Source organism: Ochotona princeps, chromosome 7 (assembly GCF_030435755.1).
Source record: "Ochotona princeps isolate mOchPri1 chromosome 7, mOchPri1.hap1, whole genome shotgun sequence".
NCBI classification, from domain to species: domain Eukaryota; kingdom Metazoa; phylum Chordata; class Mammalia; order Lagomorpha; family Ochotonidae; genus Ochotona; species Ochotona princeps.
The window spans coordinates 68,484,869-68,509,680 of record NC_080838.1 but is presented as its reverse complement, the minus strand read 5'-3'; the positions used below and the strand labels follow the sequence as shown (position 1 = coordinate 68,509,680).

Genomic DNA, 24,812 nt, shown 5'->3' with positions numbered 1-24,812 from the left:
CTTGTGGCTAAAGTTATCTCGTTGAATGCAGTGGGATCCCAAATAGGTACCAGTTCATGTCCCGGTGGCCCCACTTCCCTTCCAGCTCCCTGCTTGTGGCCTGGTAAAGCAGTGGAGGACCTTGCACCCACGTGGGAGACCCAGAAGAGGCTCCAATCTCCTGCCTTCGGATCAGCTCAGCATCAGCAGTTATGTTCACTTCGACAGTAAATCAGTGGATGAAAGATCTTCCTCTCTGTCTTTCCTCCTCTTTGTATATCTGTCTTTCCAATAAAAAATAGTATAAATCTTTTAAAAAAAAGAATACGAAAGATAAGATACAAGGTATACTGTTCTGAAAAAATTGAAATTGAGTTTGAAGATGTTTTTTAATGATTGTGTCTAAATATCATCCTTTCTGTAAAGGACAGAGTAAGTTTTCTGTAGCAGAAATACTTCTAAGGTATGGTAAGCTAAACTCACCTACACAGAATAGTAAGAATTGATCATTTATTTCCTTATTTACTCACCCTTTTACATGAAATTATTGACATCCTGCATCATTTAGTTCATTATTCAGATTGAGTTAAATTTCCTCCCATGAAGCAAACTGATTGTGATATTCTGATTTCATTGGGCTAATGTTTTTGGGAAAATGTGTGTGTGTTATTTTTGCTTTTTTGATTATGTCATTTAAGAAGAAATAATTTTTGTCACTAACAAAGCCCTTTTGTCCCAAAATACTCAAATAGAAACCTGTTGGTACCATGTCATTTACCAAAGATACGTGGATTTAAACTATTAGCTGCTCCACACTCTTACTGGTATTATTTTGTTTCACAGTTTTTTTCTCCTGTTTTCAACTAGTACTTTAACAGCAGTTACAGAGTAAATCAAGAGCACTTTGACCTATTATGTTTTGTAGATAGAAAAGAAAAGCATAACCACTTTACATCTTTCTGGAGATAAATCATAAGTGATCTGGCTGGAGGTCTTCAGTTTTATTTTCTAGGAAGCCAAATGAATACTTTGAAAGTGAGGCTAACCGTATTGACTTTTCAGATTATGTGGATGAACGAACATGCAGTGGAATTGCCCCAGAAAAAGATGTGGATGGATTTCATATTACCAACGTTGAAGATTGTGCCTCGATCAGCATTCCCTCATCCCAGCCACTGCCAGAGCTGTGTGGCAAATAATGAAGAGAACAGGTGGGTAAATTGTAGTGTGGAGGATGGGAGTGCTTGGTGCCGAACTGAACATGTGTCATGGCCTCAGTCCTAGAGAATGATGCAAAATGACTACTCGGGGAACGTTAGTCTCTGTCAAGTTATAGAAGTCAAAGAATATTAAAAAATGTTATGAAAGTGAGAAACATGTGCCATATTACCATGACTTTGGTTGCAACTTACATGTCTCTAACCTTTAAACTATAAACTCTGTATTTTGATGGTAACCTTCCCAAAGTGAATTATGTTTTTGATTATTTTTAATAAGAAGATACCAGCCCTGTGTCAACTTTGTTTATTGCCCTAGATTTTTCATTATACACATTAATTCTTAAGGTGTGCTAGATGCAATGGCGCCCTTACAGATTCTTGAGGTTGTAAAAGCTTTCACCCGTCCCATTACCTGACCATCAATTCTCTTCTGTATTGATGATTTTCCTCCTTGCACCATGGTCACATCCTTTTCTCACCTTTCTGAATGCACTGTTTTCTACAAACAGAATGTTTTCAGGGGGGACAAGACCCGAGAGTCGTATTTTGAGAATATAAGTACTTGGAAAAATTGAGTTCCAGTGTTTTCATCTTGTTTATGAAGAGACTGAGTCGCAGAGAGGTGCGCTGTATTTATGGTGCGTTTGTTCTCACATCCTACCTTGTCTGTAGGTTAGCTGTGTCTCTCGCAGAAAGTGCATGAGCTTTGTGGAAAACTCTTTTCCCCATCACTTCATTTTGTCCTAGCTTTGCTCAAAGTTTGATGACCAATTAAGCTTGGCACTGCTGTTACTTTGTTTACTGTATAATTAGTAGCGAATGTATTTTAAGACCACACACTTCTAACTCTTGATGAGAATCTCAGTGTTTAAAAGTACTTTCATGGCAACTTGAGAATGTTTGTGGTTTTTCAATGAGGATATAATCAGAGAGGAATTGACAAGTCCAAAAAACGTGGTAAGAAATATTTATGAATAATCATTGCGGGCACATTGGAGACAAGCTATCTAATGAGCTGCCTTTAGTTAGATTTTAAAAAGTATTTCCATAGCCTGTTCCAGTGTTCATTTTGCTTCTTGTTGTTGGTTCTACATTTAAATTACATTTTGTATTTTAAGGGATTGAAACATTTGGGAAAAATGTGCTAGTGGCTGGGCGATCCAAGAACGTCGGAATGCCCATTGCCATGCTTTTGCGCACTGATGGAGAGCATGAGCGCCAGGAGGTAGGTGGCAGCGCCAGGAGGTAGGTGGCAGCGCCAGGAGGTAGGTGGCAGCGCCAGGAGGTAGGTGGCAGCGCCAGGAGGTAGGTGGCAGCGCCAGGAGGTAGGTGGCAGCCTAGCCTAGCACCATGCCATAAAGGCCGCTAACGTTTAGCACATCTGTGGTTTGAAGTGATTCTGCCTCATTGATTGCTGCAAGAACCTTGGAAGTGAATGAAGGGACTTTTGAAAACGTGTCCATTGAAAATGTGTTCCTGTGTTCTCTTTAGGCTTTATAAATGCTTAGTTTAAGTTACTAACTGTATGCACATTGAGAAAAGTGAGAAACCAGTCAGTACACGAAAAGTCACCTGGCTCAAAAGATAGAAAACAAAGCACAAACCTTGGAATGTGGGATGCAGAACCCTTAAAACAACAAGGTCTTCTTTCTTACTTAAAAAAAAAAAATTTATGGAGAGGTGCACTGTTCCTGGAGGTACTGTACTAGCAAGTCGATGCACTGAGTGGACGGAGCAAGCTCCTATTCCAACTCCAGGCTCCAAAAATCCATTTAATATATTGTCCTCAAATAGAGGATATACCAAACATTAAACTGATAAGAACAGATATTACACTTGATCTTAGCCAAAGGCTGAGAAGGGCTAACAAAGTCTCATATGTTTAGAGATCAGCTGTACAGACAAGGAAGCCCAGATTTAGAGCTGTAAACTGATTGTCTAGATTAGACAGCCAGTCATTGAGCTGTGAGAAGTGACATGCTGAGTTACTGAGAAAGCTCAGGCAAACATGATGCTGTTTGACAGTGTGTGGCCTGTCATCTCTCCACTACTCCAGCACCTTGCTTTCTTCAGTCACCTATCAGCTGAAATGAAGCTGATTAGCTCCCTGGGTTGAGATGGAGATGAGGAAATAGGGGACATTGTTCATGGTGGTGACCTGAGCTCGTACCACTTGCAGGGAACATAAGGATTACTCGGCTTGTCTGCTCACACCTGCAACTTTTTATTACATGAGTAAAACACCAAATTCATGCTCTCAATGAAAGTGGTAGTTGACCCATGTATGTGTTCTGAGCTTTTTCTTCTTATATTGCCAGCTTCTCTCAATATTTGTTTTCCCTTAATCTTTATTGCAGTAGATATTACACTAGTTTCTTTAATTCCAAAGAATTCAACTATTATTCCGATTTTGCCACTAAAGGAAATGAACTTTAACACCTTCAGAGAATGTGCCCAGTACAGTAGAGCCAGCTGGGAGGTGCTGCCTTTGTGGTTCAGAGGACAAGTAGAGTCAAAGTCCTCAACTGTCAAAGCTGCATACCTTGGGAAAGCCACGTGTAGACCCCTGTTCTCTCTTCTGTAAAATGCAGATAATATTAATCATCTCCTTCACATAGTTACTACAGAAATGAAGCAGGTTTTGAGTGAAGGAAGCTTGAATTGCAACTATCGACACAGTAGGTTAAGCACGCTGCTGGAACAGGTGTCTGTGGCCCTTACTGTTGCCTCCACTCTTACGCCCACATGGATAATCTCTAGGCATAAATTGTAGAGTAATATGATTTGAAGTTAATGATGCAATTTTTATCTTTATTTTAAAATCTGTGATTTTTTTGGTGGACTTTGTATTTGCAGTTTTTGGACCCTATCTTGCCTTTTTTGGTGAATAATGTGAGTAAAGTCAGAATTTATAATAATCTATATGATGTTTGAATAGAAATGTGACATTGTTCTCCATAAAGTATTTCACAATGGACCTTTTCTTTTAGGTATGAGTATATTAGATGCTCGGATTTCATGATAAATTTTGATTTTTAATTTTCTATAAAATAACTGATAAAAATTAAATTAACCCTTTTTATGCAATTTAAAACTAGGATAGTGTATGTAATAAATGATATTACATTTCTATGATATACATATGCTATTTATAAAATCATATTTATGTATGCAGTCTATTATAGATGCATTCATGTATAATGAAATGTTAAAGCAAGCACGAAAAAGATAAATGCAAATTGCTGATAGCAATATCATCTTTGGAGAGAACTGCAGGATAAAAATATATTAGTTTAAAAATATTTTGCACTTTGTGATATATTCTCACTTCAGTGTTTGTTAAAACTTGAATAAAAGTAGAATTAATTATGAGACTGGCTGTTTACAAGCCATAGTTAAACTTATTTTATTATTCTGGTATGTAGGTGTCGTTATCATTATAGTACTCAAAATGCAATGAATTATGCTAAAAAATTATATTGGGAGATTTGTAATATGGATGTTATTTAATCTCATGCGTAAATGATAGGAGTGTGGTGACTTATTATTCATATAATGTATCATTGAGAGCTGCTTACTGAAGATTTGGAGTCTGTGGGAAAGTTAATATTTCAAACGCCCATGTCTGCTGAAGCGGTAATTATGTGTAGTGACTCCATGTGCATTGCTAACTAATGGAGATAATGAAGGAGGATTAACTTGGCCAGTTCACATCTATAGAACTTGTGCTAATGACACAGGGCTAAGCATTCAGCTCACACTGTGTATTTCTTTGCCAGAAAAAATTCAGAACCCTAATGATTCATTTTTGTCTGAAAGCCAAAGATAATTGCATTAGGAAGGAAAAAAGCCTTACTGTAATTTAGTGTGATTAATACGTGTCTATCCATGGCCACCTGTGGTTTTGATAGGAAGGACATGGCTCCTAGCCATTTTGTGAGGAGCAGTGCCTTTCATTTTCAAAAGGCTTAAAATATTCATAGTGAAAATATGCCAGAGGAAAGGCATTCAGCGCAACCAAGAAACAAAGAAGATTAGCTCTTGGTAAGAACAGCCCATCACAGAAGGCTTCAGAAAGGATGTGGCATTTGAGCCACTGTGTAGTTTGCAGTTTACTGTGTGAGAAATATTTCCTGTCCCCTTAGAGCAAAGTGTCTATTGGTGGTGTGGATAGGGGTGTCTGGGGACATGGTATATTAGTCATTTTAAAGTATTCAGTGACTCAAAGTAATGATTGGCATCCCTAGGCAAACATATGTACAGGAGAGCACATAGTTAATTGGGATGAAATAGAGAGTTTGACAATGGAAAGTGTCTTCCCTTGAGCCTATACTATTAGGAAGTTTGACATCCTGTAGATCACTATGAATGCTTTGAATTTTTTGTGTGTAGTAACCTACCCAGTTTCATCTTTTCACAACAAAAATCAAATATTATTGACTCTAGCACCACATCTCTCCGGTTTCTCTCCAACAGTATTTTTCTCTCAGGATAACGTAGTGTCATAATGGCCAAGGGCTATGGTTGCTAACTGGCACTAGAAGAACACAGAATATTCATTTATTTCTGAGTTCTTTTAGAGGCACTAGTGGATAAAGCCACCATCTGCAGCACCAGCATCCTATGTGGATAATGTGGATACTGGTTTCAGTCCCATCTGCTCCACTTCCCATCCAAATACCTACAAATATGCCTGAGAAAGCAGCAGCAGATGATCCAGGTAGTTGGGCCCCTGAACCCAAATGGGAGATCCAGATGAAATTCCTGGCTTTGGCCAGTGTAGCTTCAGTCATTGTGGGTGGAAGATTCTCTCTCCCGCTCCTGCCTCTCCTTCCCTGAATCTGCCTCTCAAACTATGTTTAAAAAATGCTTTTAGAGTAAGTTCTCCCTGCATATCCTTATTTTTTCATCTCATCTAAACCATTTTTGTTAAAAGGCTACAGCTGCCATTAGGTGCTTGTCCTTTAGGCTAAGAGGTTGTGGCAGTACTGCCTGATGATTTGTTGAGTTCTGAGCAATGCTGTTGATTTCATGTAGCCCCTGCTCTCTGCGAGGCACTGTTGGATACTGCAGTAAAAACGACCTGGTCTTGTTTCTTCAGAATTTGACCCTCCACATCATTAGGACTCGGCTTTGGCAGGTGTATTGCAGAAGCATTGTGTTAGCATTTGGCTTTCACATCCAAGCTGTCTTTTTGCAGCAATATTTTGTAGTTCTGGGATGTTATTTTCAGGGGACATCCTAAGTGAAAACTTATGAGAGTTTCTGCCAAATCTCTTTTCTATGTGGAAGCTGGTTCCAGTTGTGAAAATGAGTTTTTTTTTTTTTTTTTTGCCAGCCCAGGAATGCCATCTCTCACATGCGGGAGGAATGCAGCAATGGGTGCCTGAGAAACTGCAGTGTGGTGTATGTGTTTTGTGTGATTAAAGCTCAGCCCACAGGCAGGTTGAGCCAAACACAAATGCCTTGGAATGTGAGACATGTAGAGTGACCGTATCCCTAGGACCCAGAGTCTTAGTCTTACTGGTGGCAGTGTGAAGTGGGATGCTGGCTGTGTCTGTGGAAGGAAGCATTGCCAAACTGAGGGGAGGGGCATGGGGACCTTCAGGTCTTTGATGCGCCCATCCCCCACCTGTAGTTGAGGAGCTCTCCTGATGAGAAACAAGGGATATTCTGTTGGGTGATGCTTTCTTTTTGATTAGGTTTTACGGAATCATAACTTTGAATTTGGGCGGTAGAAGGCAGTAGGAAAGAATAAATGCTTGTTTTACTAAATGTTTATTAATTACATTGAATAATAGGAGAATCACACCATTTTACATGTCTCTTAAACTCAGCAAACTAGAGTCTGAAATCACTCTACTTGGAAAATGTGTATTATCATCAGACAACAGGGGCTGTCCAAATAACATTGTTGATTGTAACACCACACCTTTATTTAAACATTGTGTGAAGTCCGTATCCTTCTCTTGTTATCCCCTTTTTCATAGCCTCAGAGTGATGAGTTTTTCTATGAAGTATCCCATCGCTCATGTCTAGAGGCCTGGTTGCTAAAAGCATCATTTGTAAGGATATCATAGTGTACTCCAGGCTCTCTTGGTGGCCATTTCTCCTTGTACTTCATGTTGAGGCTCCATAGACCTGTACACCATTCCCAGACATATGTTTTCCATGCCTCCTTGTCCCTATATGTCCAGTATTCAATGTATGTAATGCCATTTCTCTCACCCACCTCCTTTCTCTTGCAGACTGCTTCCTGACATTACATGTTGCCCTCACAATACTAATCCTAGTGCATATTGAATATCTGCCCATCCCCCTTCCTACCAACTGATAACCAATATGAGCCTCTTGGTAATAAATGCTTTTTGTGTGTGTCTCTGCAGTTTCACAGAGGTCTTAGCATGTCATGATGCATCCAGTTAGCCAATCACTGACAGTTCAGGCAATGTCTCTTATGAGTTGAGTGCGTGCCTTTAGTGTGGAAAATAAGGCCATAGACTGAGGAGGGTCTAAAGTATCACATTGCCATGTATTAAACAAAGCCCTGTATGACAGTAAGTTTGGGAGGGGGGATGAGAAGTCATCAGTGGTCCAACACATGCCAGTTCCTTTGTATCTAAAATCCGATGCATTTATATAAAAGGGTAACTTAAAACATTTTTTAAATCTCTTTTGGGCATCTAATTTGTAATTCTATCTTTTTTTTTTATCCATTTTATTGTATTGTTGTTGACAATCTTTACATAGTTAACTATAGTTGAAGGAAAAACAAGAAAAAGAAAAAAAAGGTTCAGGGGGATAGGGAGGTGGGCAATGCTATTATGTCAATATTGTTTCCATCTTGTATCTGAGGTAGAGGGGGACACTGAGGGAGAAGCCCCTCCTGGTTTCCCGCCCACCCCAAGTCCCGGATGTGGGGCATGCTCTGAGATATGTGCTCAAGTGGTGTTAATAGTTCTCCAGTTATGAGTCACTGCCAGTTTCGCTCGATGAGGTGGTCCACTGATTGATATGGTCCATCATGAAGTCTCCATTTGTCCCATATTTCGCTGCCAACATGTAGCTGAGATGAATGATTGTCCTATTCTGTCTTCTGTCTTTTCTTGGTTAGAATTCTGAGTCCAGCAGTTCAAGTGGGGAGATCTCCAAAGATACTTTGAGGTATTCCCAGATTAGTTTCTTGTATGTTCTAGCAAGCACAGGGCCCGGCACAGTCCATCACCCCGATCAGCTGGTGGTTGCAATTGCTGTGTTGGTTCTGTTTTCAGTCCCGAGTTGCACTGGAACCAATGGGTGTTGCAGTCCAGTCTGGTTCGGCCCTTACATCAACCAGTGGGAGCTGCAGCCTAGTTGGGGCGACCCACAATAACCCCCACCAGACTGCCCCCTACCCTGGTTTGCCAGTATGTGTAGCAGAAGACCAATCTGTCCCCTATCCCATTTGGCTCTGGTACTTGTCAATGGGTATTAAAGCTTAGTTTTATCTAACCAACTCAACCATCCAGCCCTCACAGATATTGTTGAGTACCTCTCTATCTAGCCATCTCAGCCCCCATCCTAGTTTTCATGCCCTCCCACGGGAATAGTGACCCAGGAAGGGGGAACCCACTTTTTCCCTCCCAGGTCTCTCTGTCCCGGTTTATGCACTCTTTAGGTGGTCCTGTGATTTGACTCGACAGAATTAGTCCCCAGTGCCAGCTTCTGCCAGCTGATGCTGTGGCCCTGATCTAGTCCACATGCAGCGCACAGGTGTTGTAGCCTTGCTTAGTCGTGTCTGTCTCTATCCCAGCCCACGCTCTCCGGTGGGAGTGGCTGTCCAGCGAGGGGACCAGCCCCTTAACCCCCCCGCCAGCTCTGCCCCTCCCTTCCTGGATCTCACGTGTGCTGGATGGGTGCTGCATTCATATCCAGTACAGGCAACCATGCCCTGGCGTTCCATAATGTGTACTGGTTTTGTCGCAACCAAACGCGGCCCATTCCACACTCTGTTCTGGTGATCGGATTTGCCAGAGGATGACACAAACTGATTCAGCCTGGTCTGCTCCTGACCCATGCCGAATGCATGTCAGTGGGAAACTTTCCATGGCCTATTCTGGGCTGTTTCCAATCATGCTTCTTGTGCTTACCTGCAGGGACTGTGTCCTGCCAGAGGAGTTGCCCAGGCTCCTCCATCAGAACCCCTCCCAATGCCAGATTTTGCGCTTGCCAGGGGGTTCTTGAGCCAACCCTACTCAGTTCACCTCCTGTCCTAGCAGGAACAGTGGCTTTTCCTGGCTGGCCTTCACCCCATTCTGACTCTGTTGTTGGATGTTTCAGCCCAGCCATGGCTCGTCCATACCCACATACAGCTCACACATGGCTCAGAAGGGGATTGAGACCCAGCCTAGTCAGTCCCACATCTACCCTGGTTCTCCATAACACCAGATGGTGCTGGGATCTGAACCGGCCTGGTGCATCCAATCCCAGCCCACACTAGTGCCTCGGGTGACTACAACTGTTTCCTAGAATTCTATCTTTGTTTTTAAAAAAGTATTTATTATTTATTTTTTATTCAAAAGGGACATATACAGAGAGAGAGAAGGAGATACAGAAAGAAAGAGCTTCTATCTGCTGGTTCACTTCCCAAGTGACCTAAATGGCTGGAGCTGAGCTTGATGCAAAGCCAGGAGTCAGTAGCTTCTTTTGGGATTCTCATGTGGGTGCAGGGTCCCAGGGCTTTGGGCTAACCTCTACTGCTGTCCCAGGCCACAATCAGGGAGCTAGGAGGGAAGTGGAGCAGCTCTGACCTAAACCGGCACCCATATCGGATCCTGGTTGCATACAAAGTGAGGACTTAAGCTTCCAGGCTACTGCACTGGGCCCATAATGCTATCTTTTTTTTTAAGGATTTATTTATTTTTATTGGAAATTAAGATATACAGAGAGGAGAGACAGAGAGGAAGATCCTCCATCCACTGCCTCACTCCCCAAGTGGCCACAATGTATGGAGCTGTGCCAATTTGAAGCCAAGAGCCAGGAGCTTCTTCTGGATCTCCCACATGAGTGCAGGGTCCCAAGGCTTTGGGTCATCCCCAACTGCCTTCCCAGGCCACAAGCAGGGAGTTGGATGGGAAGCGGGGCTGCCAGGACATGAACCAGTTCCCAAATGGGTTTCCAGCACATGCAAGGTGAGGACCTTAATCATTAGGCTGCCGCATCAGGCCCTATAATGCTATCTTTTTAAAGAGGTACAATTTCTGTGCCAAATATGAGGAGTGTGATGGTGTGTAAGTCAAACATTTTCTTATCCTCCTAAGCTTACACCCTTGTAGGAGAGATGACAATTCAATTATTGGACATAATTAGTTACGAATTGGGATTGTGTAAAGAGTTTGAAGGGAGAAGCAGACCTTTCCAAGCAAAAAGCTTAATGAATGATTTCTGACTATACGTCTATGTGAATATTACACCCCTTTCTCTTAGCCTCTCTGGCTTTCCTATTATAATGCTATGTTTTCACTGTGTTCTGTTCCTCTTCTTTACTTAAAGGTAAAAATGTTTTAGTTGTAATTGCATAGCAATATGTAAATCACAATGGAAATGAGAAATAGGAAAGAAAAGGAATAATGAGAGACTGGAGGTAAAATGTAGTCAAAGAGAATTTTTTTTTTTTTTTTTACCAAAAGCAAGCATATCTGAACACAATGGCTTTTTTTTTTAATGTATTGTTACAGAATATGTTTGGTGACTTCATTTACTGGAGCCTATAAACTGTATTTGCTGTGGTTAGGGAACATGTTTCACCATGAGGGATGCTTATCAGGGGGAAAATGATTAGTTACCCAGTTCAACAGCTTTAATATTAGAAAAGCAGATGTATAATCAGGAAAAGTGAAACTTTTGACATTGAGATTGAACATGCATTTGTTCTGAGTTTCTTTATAAATACAAATTGTACAAAGGATATTCATAACATTCTCTTAAAATTAATAAGATTTTCACTTTAAAAAGATTTGTATATTGGATGGAGTGAGACACACACCCCACATGCCTTCAGAAAGAGAGAGATCTTCCACTTGCTGTTTCACTTTCTGAATGGCTGGAATAGCCAGCGCTGGGACCATGCTGAAACAAGCAGCCAGGAACGCTATCCCAGTCTCCCACATGTGTGGCAGAGTACACAGTACTTGGGCCCTATCTGCTACTTTCCCTGGAGTACTAGCAGGAAAATTAAACTCAAAATAGCACTCTGATTATGGGGTGCTAGAATTGCTAGCTGCAGCTTAACCTATTAATACCACAATACTGACCCCAAGTAGGGACAAGTAATAGGTAGTCTGATCAGAAGTGGGCTCCCCTGGGAGCCCCTAACATAGCATTCTTCTATTGATGGCATTTCAAATCATTTTTCTATGGTCATGATTGGAAGTGCCAGATTTTCTTCGATCTAGTGGGATCTGCTGGGGTCAGGAGAGAGATGCTGGTAGCCTTCTGTGGAGTCAAATGGCTTCCTGTTGAAACAGCTTCTCCGAGTCCATCTGCAAATCACCTTGGGTTCTGAATTGACCTGCATCCCAGAGGGCTCTTCTGCCCATGTTCCCATTCTCCCTGTTCCCGTTAACGAGGACATGTGGATTTTTAGCACGTTAAGGTGCACCTGTCACCTCCAGGATACAGAGCTTTGCAGCATTCTTGGAGATTTGTAGCTGTTAACTATCTTGTCATTCTCTGTTTTGTCACTGTCCTTTTACTTGTGTGGTATCTACTCACTTCCTTTGGGGACTTATTTCCATGGGAAGCATGCTTTATAGTTTTCCTTAAATTGGAGATTTGCAGGTTTTGTTGCTGGTGGTGTTAAGTGTGTACCTTTTGTCATCTTCTGAGGGGGAGAAAAGATGCTTGCCTTTTCTTATCTCTACTTTCCCTCTACCCTCTTCCTCAGCTCAGATTTCAAGCACTGGGCACCCGTAGGCTGATCACCTCTCATTCATCATTCATTGTGTTAACATTTTTACATGAAAATATCCTGTTATATACCAGGACCTCTTCATTTTTGTAAGCACACAATTTTGCAGTCAGTCCATTTCCTATTGCTGTCCTTGAGCTTGGGACATACTTTTGTTCCTTTCTGGGTCTTCTACTGTTTGTGCTTTAAAAGCTGAAGACTCTATGCCCCTTCTAGAAGCTCTTCCTCCATATCTCCTCATGGCAGAATTAATCTCTCAGTTGTTCTTCCACAGTTCATTTTCCTATTTTTTAATAAACTGATTGTATTTAGTATTTGTTTACGTTATTAAGCTAACAAGTATTCCCTACACCAATGTGGGTTATCCAGTAAAAAGGAAATTTTCAAATCCTGGTTTTTCTGGAAACTTGCCTACCTTCATTTGCTCTCATTTTTTTTACTCACTCAATTTGAAGTTACAATATTTTGATTCATCTAGACTTCCTTATGTAGCGTTTGCACTCAAAATGATGTAAACGTATGAAAGCAACTCTTCTCCCTCAGGAAGTAACTGAAATGCCTCTAGACTTAGGGTATTTGTAACAGTGAAAAACGGCTAGTAGTCATTGATGGAGTGCTTCTGCATTTCAGGTGATGCAGCTGTGACGACAGCCCACAGATACACCCCCAAAGAACAACTGAAGATCCACGCTCAGCTGGCAGATACTATCATAGCAGCTGCTGGTAAGTCCTTGGTTCACCATTACCTAGGGGGTGTCCTAAGCAGAGTAATGCTGACACACTTGAAAGAACAGCTTCTTGGTAGAGTGAGATATGTGTCTGATGAACTTGTGGCATCTGGATCTGGTGTCTGGGCAATCATATAGGTCCACTGTCACTGCTTGGTACTTGCCTCTTCGTGGTTGACAGCTGCGTCTGGAATAGCAGATTTAGAACAGGGAACACATGTGCTTAGCTGATTGCTTGGACAACCATCACTGAGCAGCAGTTACAGAAACAGGTTAGTGTGGTCCAACAGTTTGGCTACTAGAAAACAAACAAAAATTGCACTTTCAAATTGTATTAATGAGAGTAGGCTGAGTGGGTAGTGGGAGGAGATAGACAACCACCATGCTGTACTGGCAACAACTGCTAAACTATAAAACAAATGCTGATGGAGTAGACCATGTCCGAAGGATGATAATGCTTCCAGGAAAGATGGCTTACAGACTGGATCTAATGAGCTGGGATTGCTTGCTCTGGAACAGAGAAAGTGCAACTTGAAGAAGATGCAATAGTTTTGTTTTATTTTTTTCTTGAGTAACATACGAAAAAATGCACATATCCATTAGTTTTATAATATAAATTGCCTCCAAACTTCCGGTTTTGATATAGTATGTGCTCTGTCACTTCACCAATTTGTGGATAAAATGTGAGATAATGGACATTATTATTTGCTAATTTTTACTAATGTTTGTTTCATTTTAGATGACAAAAAAATCTATGACCTCTTTTAACTTGTTATTAAAATATTTTAATAAAGAGTGACAAAAGACATAAAAATATATAATTATTTTGGGCATATGTTCTCTGGGAAAGGTATTACATTGCTTCTTTACTCCTTGCAGTTTAGACCATTGTGGAGAATATCTGTGTATTGAGTACAGGGTTGAGCTCATTAAGTTGTAAGGTTTCCTTCAATTCTGAGATTTTGTTCTCTCTCTCTCTCTCCATATATACATATGTATGTATGTATGTATTTGTGTAAAAGGTTTATGCCGTATATGGAAAGACAGAATGACAGAAAAAGTAGGAAACAGAGAACTCTTCCATTTGCTGGTTCACTGCCCAGGTGGCTGAAATGACTGGGATTGGCCCAGGCTGCAGCCAGGAGCCAGGAACTCTATCGTTCTGATCTCCCAAGTGCTTAGGCCATCTTCTGCTGCCTTCAGGTGCATTAGCAAGGAGCTGGACTGGAAGCAGAGCAAATAGAACTTGAAGCAGGATTCCAATTTGGGATGCTGGTGTTGTAAGCTGTGGCTTAGCTTGCTGTAGCACAATGCTGGCACCAATTGTTCTATATTTTAATATGTGAGGTAAATATTTGTGAGCTACACATGTATATATTTCATATTTATTATAAAAGAATGGTTGAATTTATTTAAATTTATTTGTGTTGTCCTGAATAATAATTTAGGAAGAGTTTAGAATATAAGAAGTGTTGGAACATAAAGGGGTTATATGTAGATAATTAATTTACAGATATGTGAGAGTTTGTGATATTGTTATGGTCTTAGTTGAGCATGAATACTTTTGATAAGCAAAGAGTATTAAATTCATCAATTGTTTCAGTAATCATAGAAGTCTTGCTATGCAATAAGTGCTGCTTTAAACTGTGCACATGTAACACTGAATATAAATGATAAAATCTCCCCACCCCTGCACAACTTATGCTTTAAGTAGGAGAAACACCAAATAAGCAATGAACACAATATAGTGTCTGGTTATGATAGCTATGATAATGAAGTTGGTTAAAAAACCAGAAAGTGTGTGGGGGACTGTTTTAGCTTTATCCATGAAGATCTTTTTCAGGATATGACCATTAGAGTAGACCCCAGTCTGGCCTTCTCATTTACCCAGCATGGGTAATCCCTGCCCTTCCATGTCGGGCTCCATCCAGGGTTACTGACTGGTGAGGACAGCCCACCTGTGCTTTTCTGCCACTGGTTTGACACCAGTAGGAGATTGGAGGGAGAGGAAGGAAAAAGGCCAAATTAGAGTATTTCTTCTCTATTTTATTCTAGTTTATTCTCCTTCCATTTCCTCCCATGTGGATGGCTTACTGGAGCCTTCCCAAGCCATGACCTTACTCTCACTGCTCTGCGGTAACATCATGTCCTCTCCCCGTTTCTTCAACCCTAGGCACGGTACAAGCCACTTCCTGTTCCTCAGGGCTTTGAAACTCTGTGTTTTTCTTTTCACCCCAGCATACTCCAGTAAAGGTTGTTTCACTAATCTCTCTTCATATAATGGTTGGAGAAATGTTCTGTTTCCTAGTAGGACATTGACAGATGCAGATTTGTATGAAGCAAAGGAGCAAATCAAATAAATATCAAGGGAAAAACATTTCAATTAGAGGAAACAGTAAATACAAAAGTCATTAGGGAAGTGCACACTTGGTGTGTTCCAGAACACAGATATTTAAGAGTTTATTGAATTATTGTGATTTTCTTAAACATTTGTAAGTTATTTCGAGATTGGTTAGAAACACTATTGGGAAGAGGATCAAATTGGACACAACTGAAACAAGTTTTTAATTTTTATATGTATTTCATTTTACTTGAAATGGAGAGGGGGGGAGAGAGAGAGAGAGAGAAAGAGAGAGAGAGAGAGGAAGAGAGAGAGAGATCTTCCTTACTCTGACTCACTCCTCTAATGTTCATAATATCCAGGCTGGGCTGGGCTGAAGCTGCCCTCTGGGAACTCAATCTGGGTTTCCTGGGTGGGTGGCAGGGAGCCCATGACTTGGACTGTCACTTGTAGCCCCCCAGAGAAGACATTAACAAGAAACAGGAACTGGAACAGGAGCTGAAACTGGAATTCAGGCACTAGATTATGGAATGCAGCATCCAAGCCATGTAATAATCATTGTACCTGTCCAGCCCCTGTGATGGTGACTTTGACATAAACCACCAGTGAGTGACAGCAAGAGCTGAACATGATTTGTCTTACATTTTAAAACTACATGAGATAACGTCAAGGAGGACAGACTCTTAAAAGGAGAAGGAGAAACAGAAATTTTTGCAATTAATTGAGTAAATATTGGCTTTCCACTAATTTGTCTTGCATTCAGGCATACTACATGATTTTTACCTTCACACTTGCGCATTGTATTCAAGGTCCACAGTTGCTGTCATCGTTGCTTTATCCAAGGCTTGCCTGACATCCTTTGTTGTCTTGCCTGTTAATGAGACATTGGTGCTGACGTCTGGATGAAATTGATTTTGAGGGAGAGAATAATGGTAATTTAATCAGCATCAACCAAATTTAATCAGTTTCTTTTTCTTATATGCCTAAATTCTAGAACTCAGATTGTATCTGCGATGAGTGCCAGAACAATACTTTTTTCACCTTATAGGATAAAAATAGAAATGTTTCCTTTCCCAGAAGTCATTAGTGAGCTGGTACAGCTAATTATAGCTGATGAATTCTATTCAGGTGGAAACAAATGCAAATCTTTGAACTGGACTGACTGAAGTAAGGCATGTGTAGAAAGGCACTAAACTTTTTCAGACCACAGGTCAATATCAGGTTGAATACTGCTGCAGCAACAGGTGAATTCACTGGGTACAGGTAACAACAACTGTCTAAAGATTGTATATATACACAAGTGTGGAATGTGGGGCATAGAGAGGGATTTGAGCAGTCAGAATCTGTCCTTTTCTACTTTCAGAGAGAATAAAATTTGGTTAGATTTAAAAGTTATTATTTAATCGATAATAATTCGTTAATAATTTGTGAAGAGTATTTTAGTTACCCTTAGTTCTCACTTGTCAATTACAATATTGAATGAATAATTTCTTCTGGTGGAGTAAAATCTTTCAGTCTGCATTCACATTCATATTTTGTGTTTGTTATCACGTGGAATGGAAAATGAGCGATCCTAACCCTCCTGCAACAGCCAGTGATGCTCTTTCATGACTAAATCAAGCCTTATTTCAGGCTTGGCAGGTACCAGGATCCCATATGAGTGCCGGTTCATGTCCCAGCTGCTCCATTTCCCTTCCAGTTGGGAAAGCAGTCAAGGACAGCCCAGAGCCTTGGGACACTGCACCCTCATGAGAGACTTCTTTGCTCCTGGCTTTGGACTGACTCAGCTCCGGCCATTGCGGCCGCTTGGGGAGTGAACCAGCGGATGGAAGATCTTTCTCCCTGTAACTCCTTCTCGCTTTAAATTTACCTCTCTAATCTCTAGCTCTAGCTCTAGCTCTAGCTCTCTTTTTAAACCTTATGTCATAAACCATGATGTCAGCCTGTCCATCATCCCCAAACTTCTTAATTCTCTTTGTAAATGCCTTGGTGAGCAGTGTTCAAGGTGTTAAGCAAGACAGGAAAAGAAAAGGGGAGACAAATCTAAGGGAGGAAAAGGAAAAATTAAACCTAGAAACATGAACAAAATAAGAGCCAACCTGTACGCAGGCCACAAATGTGGTTAATAGTATTGCACTGTACCACAGCCATCCTGCGGGAGTATTCTTGTACCACCAGAGGGCGCGATTCAGGTGAGCAGCCACTACACACAGCCCAGCTGGTCACGCATGGTCCTCAAGGGAAAGCCACTGTCCCAGTGGAAACAGACTCCTGTTCCTTCCGCTTGACCCACTTCCAATGGCTCTCTGTACATGACAAAAGGCTGGAAGGCAGAACTTGTGTATAACCCTGTAATAATGATCTTAAAGAAGTAAATATTTGTTCAGTGGAAAGAATTTGAGGATTTATAAACAATAATCACAGATACTACATTTTCTGTTTCTTAATAATCATCAGGAGCATATAGATATCTGTAAGCAACACTGGAATTATTAAGAAAATATGAGTTAATGTAAAAAAGAAATATCATGTAACCAGACACTAGGAATAAAGTATTGCCAAAATGACCACATCAGGCATTATGTGTGGGAAACAAAGAAATGCAATTAGCAGTGTGTATTAAAGAGGGAGATTGTGATCTAATGGCAGAGGTAGCTGGAACAGGGAGGGCTGGATCCCTGTCATAACTAGAATGTCAGCATATATGGAAGCAGTCCCATCTAGGAGAAGTCAGGAAGAGAAGGAGGAGCAGGCCACGGTGTGTCAGAAAGATTGATAATGTCTGAGAGATGACAGTGAAGAATGTGGTGACGAAATCTTGAAAAGGGCTTGCAGAAGAAAAAAAGTAAAAGAAGAAATTGTTGTGTAAAGATCCTGAGGCATGAATACTATTAGCTTATGTTAGTATTAACCTCACCCCTCCAGTTTCTCATGCTATTGGTCTTACCTTTTAAACATCTCCCTCCGACCTCAAGTCAGGATTTACATACCCTGGAAATTCAGGTCTGAAAATCAGAGCCTGTGAAGTGGTACAGACAGAAGAGGTTTCAGGAATTGGCGTTGCGGTATAAATGGTAAACCCACCACCTATGGCGCAAGTATCTCACATGGGCACCAGTTCAAGTCAAAGCTGCTCTGCTTCGGTCCAGATCCCTGCTTCACGTGCCTGCGAAGAGCAGCAGAGGACGGCTCAGGTGCGAGGGTCCCTGCATCCACGTGGGAGACCTGGAATCCGTTCCTGGATCCTGACTTCTGCCTGGCCCAGCCATCTGGGGAGTGAACCAGAGATGGGAAACCTCTCTGTAATTCTGTCTTTCAAATACGTAAAATATATCTTTTTTGAAAGAAGATTTTCAATTTCCTACTCAAAAACTACCTCTGAGTTGCAGGGTTACTTGCCTTCTAGGGCACGTTAATATACTAGACTTACGGCACCTGTTGGTAGCTATGTGTCTTAAGTAACTACAGCTGTGATAGCTCTAGGTTTTTTTTAGCTTAGTAGGTAAGTACTTAAAACAATATCTGACACACAGTGAGTACCAATAATATGTGTTACATCAATATGGAAATTATTAGTGGAAGAAGGGCTTCTTGAAATTGATACAAATCTAGCTGATATGTTTGAGGTTATTCTAGTTAGTAGTTTGCGTGTATAACTGGGTGAAGAAACTGACCGAGGAGAAGAGTGAAAAGAGGGCAGAGAGGCTGCTATCGGCACACAGGAGTGAGAATGTGAATGTTAAACAGCTGGAGGGAAAGGGGTGGCATAGGGGAGGCTGAGTTGGCTTTCTGCAACGTTCAGGTAAAGAAGGCACCGCTAACCGCAGAAGGCAACTGGGGGACGTCCCAGGTTTTAAAAAGTTCTAAGAATCATCATTATTTGGGGAGGAGAGGCAAGGTATTCACAGACGTTTTCCGAAGGATCCTCTACCCATCTGAGTAACCTGGGTGGAACTAAGGTCATCCTGAAGCAAGCTGCTAAGTCAGTGCCGCCTGCATGCTAACCTCTGAGCACTGTGTCACAGTGGTGGATGAAGACTGCGTTCTGCACTAACCCATCCACTCTAGCACATTTTTACAGTCATAACTCTAGCGTCCCTCTTGCAACACTTTTAATGACAGACACTGTAATACAAAACAGGATAAATGGGCCATTCAGTAGAGTCCTTTGGAAAATTTACACTTACTTGCCACAAAACACAAAGTGACCAACTAACTTCGTTTCACCACTTCCACCATAGCGTTGCCAAGACCAGCAGACCCTCCCATCAGGCATCATGCTAGCTTCTCAATAGGCTTTTCCCTCTAGTGGATTTCCTCCTTCTTGGAGCAGAGTTAATAATTTTCAGAATGCCAGGATACTGAGAAGTTCTGAGGGTGGGGCATGATAACAAGCCGCTCCCCAGGTGTCGCCCAGCTGGCCGGGGAGTGAGGCTTGCTCATTTACAGCCCTGGTGCTTCTCCTGCGGTTGCTGGCACTAATACCAGTGTTATTCCCATCCGCTGTTCTCCTCCAGCTTGTCCCCTGTGGCTAGCCTCTGCTTCTTCCTTTAGAATATCCTTTCCTTCCTAAGTTTGTCATTTATCTCAAGGTTGTCAATTATTTTTAATGGCATAGAGTACTGTGAATGCACAGGTTACTCAAAGAGGCATTTCAGGATTTAAATTCCAACTTTACCACTTGCTAATTGTGCAAGTTTGGTAAAATTATCCCCTCTGACCCTTATGCCCTTCAGTGATAGGGTATGAAGAATAATCAACTTTAACATTGTGTTGTTAAGCCCCTAGGCCACACAAAGTACATAGTTGAGTGCCCAACATTGTCAATACTGAAGAAAGCTTATGTACTGATAGGCTAATATGTTAGTCCTTATATGGACATTATGTATGAATATTTAATTGACAGTTTAACTTATTAACTCAGAGGTTATAATTTTATTGTTATTATTTTTAAAATTTTACAAATTTATAAATTTTATAATTTTATTTTTAAAGACTTGTTTATTTTCACTGGAATGGCAGATCTATAGAGAGGAAATATATAGAGAAAGATTTTCTGTCCACTGGTTCACTTCCCAGGTGGCTGCAACAGCTGGAACTGAGCCGATCCGAAGCCAGGAGCCAGGAGCCTCCTCCAGGTCTTCCATATGGGTGCAGGGTCCCAAGGCTTTGGGCCGTCCTCCATTGTCTTTCCAAGGCCACAAGCAGGGAGCTGGAAGGGAAGTGGAGCAGCCAGGATTAGAACCAGCACCCATGTGGGATCCTAGAGCACGCAAGGTGAGGGGTTGGCCTCATGCCAAGCTCAGGAGGTTATCATTTGAAAATTTTATTTATTTTAAAGAGGGACAGAGGGACACAAGAAGAGACATGTACCGGTCCATTCCTCAGGTGCCTGTAGTTGTCCCAGCTGTGGCCAGTCCTGGGCACTAGGGCTTCAGTCCAGGTCTTGCACATGAAGGGCAGGGATTCAAACACTTGAGCCCTCACTGCTGCCTCCCAGCTTCTGCCCTAGCAGGAAGCTAGAGTCGGCAGCGAAGCCAGGTAGCTAGCCCAGGTACACAGGATATGAGTGTCCGACCTAGCCCCATCTCCGTGCCTGCCTGGGTTTTCATTAGCAGGATGTTGACATTAGGAACTGGGCCAGCGATCCAACCCAGTCACTCTGATAATTGATATGGGCATCCTAATGGCTACATCAAACTGCACCAAATACCTTCCTTACTCTGATGTCATCAGATTACACATCCCTGTAACTAAAGAAATACATTTCTTTGTTACTTTTAGCGCTAACGTAGTATCAGGGTTGACCAATTATCTTAAACACAAGTAAATTAATCTAAGACATTTGTACATAGAGATCAATAAAAACTGTGTTTACCTAATATTTGTGAATTCCCCAGGTGCCAGCTCTTGTGCACAACTGCATATTCCCTGTTCCCTGGATGGTCCCTGTGGTATCTCCCTCCCTAAGAACTGCCTTTCTCTGTGAGCTGTAGGGGAGGTTGAATTATTTAAGAAAAGTAGTTTTGTCTTTTTAGCTTATTGTATTTTTTTTTTTTTTTGTATTTTTTCCTCTCAGGAGTCTCCCTCTTCTCCGTTGTCCTCTTTCCCCAAACCTGTTCCAGTGGGGACAGTCCATGCTCAGAGCTTAAGTTACCAAGTGGGCAAAGCTTTGCTGACTAAGTTTTCCTGATCTCATTAGGATGTGAGAGAGAAGCTTGAGCATTGATTTTTTTTTTCTGGTGTCAGTAACACATCCTTGCTGTAAAATCCTAGAAAACATGAATAATAGAGACAATGGGAAAAAAAATAACCTCTGCCAAAAAAATATCATGGATAAGAATTTAATGTTCGACCTTCTACTGTTTTATACTTACATGCAAATAAAAGCATGTAAATAGTTCTTTCCTACTAGGCGTAGTATTTTTTTTCCTTTAATATTCATTTATTCATTAATTACATTGCATTACATGACACAATTTTATAGGTACTGGGATTCCCCCCTCTTCACCCCAAACCCTTCCCCCATCATGAATTCCTTCACCTTGATGCATAACCACAGCTCAAGTTCCGTTGAGATTCCCTAATTAAAAGTTTACACCATACAGAGTCCAGCATCCCACTTGTCCAGTTCAAGTTCAACGGCCTCTTAGGGAGGCCCTCTCAGGTTTGTAGGCAGAGCCAGCAGAGCGTCACCTCGATCAATTAGAAGCTCCAACATATCATCAGCAACAGTCCAGGTATGATGAGGCTGGTGCAGAGTCCACTGATTGACATAGTCCGTCTTAGGGTTTCCCCTTGTCCAGTTTTTCGCTGCAAGCATAAAGCTGAGGTGGTTGATTCATCTACTCCATTTTCCATCTTTTTTTGATTAATGCTTTGATTCCTCCATTTTGTTCAGGGGAATCCCCCTAAAAAAAACTTTGAGGCATTCCCAGTCCAGGCTCCTACATGTACTACTAGTAAGCACAGTGCCCGCCACCGTCCATCACTCCGATCAGCTGATGGTTTTAACCCCTGGATTGGTTCTCTTCTGAGCCCCGACCTCTATTGGAACCAATGAGTATCGCATCTCTCCCCGGCTCTGCCCATCACACTCTCGTCCCTCTCCTAAACCAGTGGGAGGAGTGCTGGTCGGGTGTTGCATTCCCTACTAGCACAGGCCATTTCACCTTGGCATTTTGTGTTTTGTACTGTTTTGTTTTTTTTTTTTTTATCGCAACCAAACCCAGCCAGGCCCCCACACAGTTTCAGCACTTGGGCTTGCCAGTGGATGACGTGAACCGACTCAGCCTGGTCTGCCCCAAACCGAGCCAAGTGTATTCCAGTGGGTCACATTCCAAAGCCTCTTCTGGGTTATTTACCTCCATGCTTCTTGCGTTTATTTGTAGAGTCAGTGTCCTGTCAGAGGATCTGTTCAGGTTCCTCCCTCCGACTCCTTCATGGTGTCGGGCTTCATGCATTCCAGCAGGTCCTTCGGCCAGCTCCGCTCTTCAATCCATTCTGGTTCCTGCTGTTGAGAGTTTCAGCCCAGCCACGGCTCGTCCATACCCACGCATATCTCATATATGGCTCAGATGGGGTTGAGGCCTAGCCGAGCCCGTCCAACGTCTATCCTGGTCCTCCGGAGCACCAAACTGTGCTGTGGTCTAATCCGGCATGGTGCGTCAAAGCCGAATTGCTATTTGTGCCAAGGGATTACAACTGTGACCCGACCAGAACTCAGCCTCCCTCCAGTTCCTGTGCCCCTTAGTGGTTCTTTGTTCTACACTCTTCACACGTTTCTTCATAAAGTGCTTTCTTTTAAAACATGACTTCTGATGACTCTTTGGCATTCTAATCCATGTAGGCAATTCACATATTCAGTTCTTGATCGTAGGATATTTAGATAATCCCTGTTTTTACTATTGCGAATAATGCAATAAATAATCATGAACATGTTTCTAAACACCTAAGATTACTTGAACAAGAGACATAAAATAATCATTGTATCATATTTATTATAAGAATCTTAAGTTTTTTTTGCTTTTGACAAGTTGTTTATATTATAAAAGTACATATGACGTTTGAACTTAGCACATGCACATAACATTAAGGTGTATTTCATGGCTTACATTTATTGTCAAACTGATTAACATATACATGCGTAACATGGATAACCTATTCTACAGACATGATGCCAGCTCTGTGAAGCTTGGGAATATACAGGACGTGGAGTCTGTAGTATAACCAAAGCAGGATTCAGATACGAGGCAGGGGATTGTAGCAAAAGAAGCATGTTCTTCAAGGTAGTTGGTTCTTTGCCATCCATGTGGGAGACCTGAACTGAGTTCCCCACTCCCACTGTATATGGGTGGAGCGAACTTGTGGGTGGGAGGTCTCTGTCTTCCTGCCTTTTCTAATCTACAGAGGATTTGGTTTCAATTTGTACTTTAATTTTAAAAATCACATCTAACTCTGGGCCCAAGTTTCAACTCAATATAAAATAAAGGTAATGATATAAGCATTCAACACTTCTAGAGGTAAGAATTAATTGTTCACATAATAACAATGAAATGATTGAATTTCTCTTCCCTTTAATCTGCTATTATGTTGGGACCCTGTGGGAGGAATTTTGAGGGCATTATGTGTGCTTTCCATGAATATTATAATTAGCCAGCAAATTAAGAAACTTCTGCATAGAAAATGAAACAATTAGCAGAGTGAAAGGTAACCAACAGAATGAGAAGACACCTGAAAATTATTCATCTGATAAGAGCTCAAAGGAGACAACAACAACAAAGCAATCCCGTTGAGAAATGGGCAAGTGATCAGAATAGACATTTTTGCAAATAAGAAATACAAATGGCAAATAAATCAAAAATGCTCAGTACCACCAGCCATTAGAGAATTGTAAATGAAAAAAAGATGTGGCATTTCACTCCAGTTAAAATAAATATTATCAAAAAGGCAGAAAACAACAGAAGCTGGACAGAGTGTGAGGAAAAGGGAACTCTTTCTGGATTGGCAGAAATTTTGAAAGAATACAACCACTGTAGAATGTAGTGTGGAGACCCCTCAGACAACTAAGAACAGATGTGCCATCTAACCCAGCTGTCTAACTTCGGGGAATTTCCTTCCCCACCCCCCAAAATGTGATAGCAGTTTCCAAAAGAGATACCTGAGCTCCTATGTTTTTTGCAGCTCAATTCACAGTAGCAAGAAAATAGAACCACCTTAAGATTCCATCAGTGGATGACAGGATAAAGAAAATATGATATAAATACACAAATAATACTACTCAGCCATAAAAAGAATGAAATCTACATATTTTCCACAAAATAAATAGCTGAGTGAATCAAGCCAAAGAGATACAAGTGCTGTGTTTTCTCTCACTGTATAAAACTTTGTGGATTCCATATTATTGATATCTAGATATTTATGTATGTCTTCACTGAATTATACCCTATACATTAAATATATACGCTTTTTAACATGAAGTAAATATGGCAAATGCTAAGCATTGTTTAACCTATGTATGCTTATTTAGAACTTATTTATACTTTTCTGTACCTTTGCAAGCAGTTTAGAGTAAAAATTAAAAAGGCAAAACAAAA

At 41.3% G+C, this 24,812-nt stretch overlaps 1 protein-coding gene and 1 non-coding gene across 2 annotated transcripts in view; one reads left to right on the top strand and one right to left on the bottom strand.

Moving 5' to 3' along the window:
• Nucleotides 1-24,812, top strand: part of MTHFD2L (methylenetetrahydrofolate dehydrogenase (NADP+ dependent) 2 like) — a 67,036-nt gene that overhangs the window by 8,685 nt on the left and 33,539 nt on the right. Inside the window, 4 exon segments of the mRNA XM_058666726.1 lie at nt 1,042-1,113; nt 1,116-1,190; nt 2,318-2,464; nt 12,778-12,870. Coding sequence (XP_058522709.1) covers nt 1,042-1,113; nt 1,116-1,190; nt 2,318-2,464; nt 12,778-12,870 — 387 coding nt within the window.
• Nucleotides 2,875-3,064, bottom strand: LOC118759077 (U2 spliceosomal RNA). Its single transcript, XR_004995976.2, has one exon. It is a non-coding gene; the product is annotated as a U2 spliceosomal RNA (small nuclear RNA).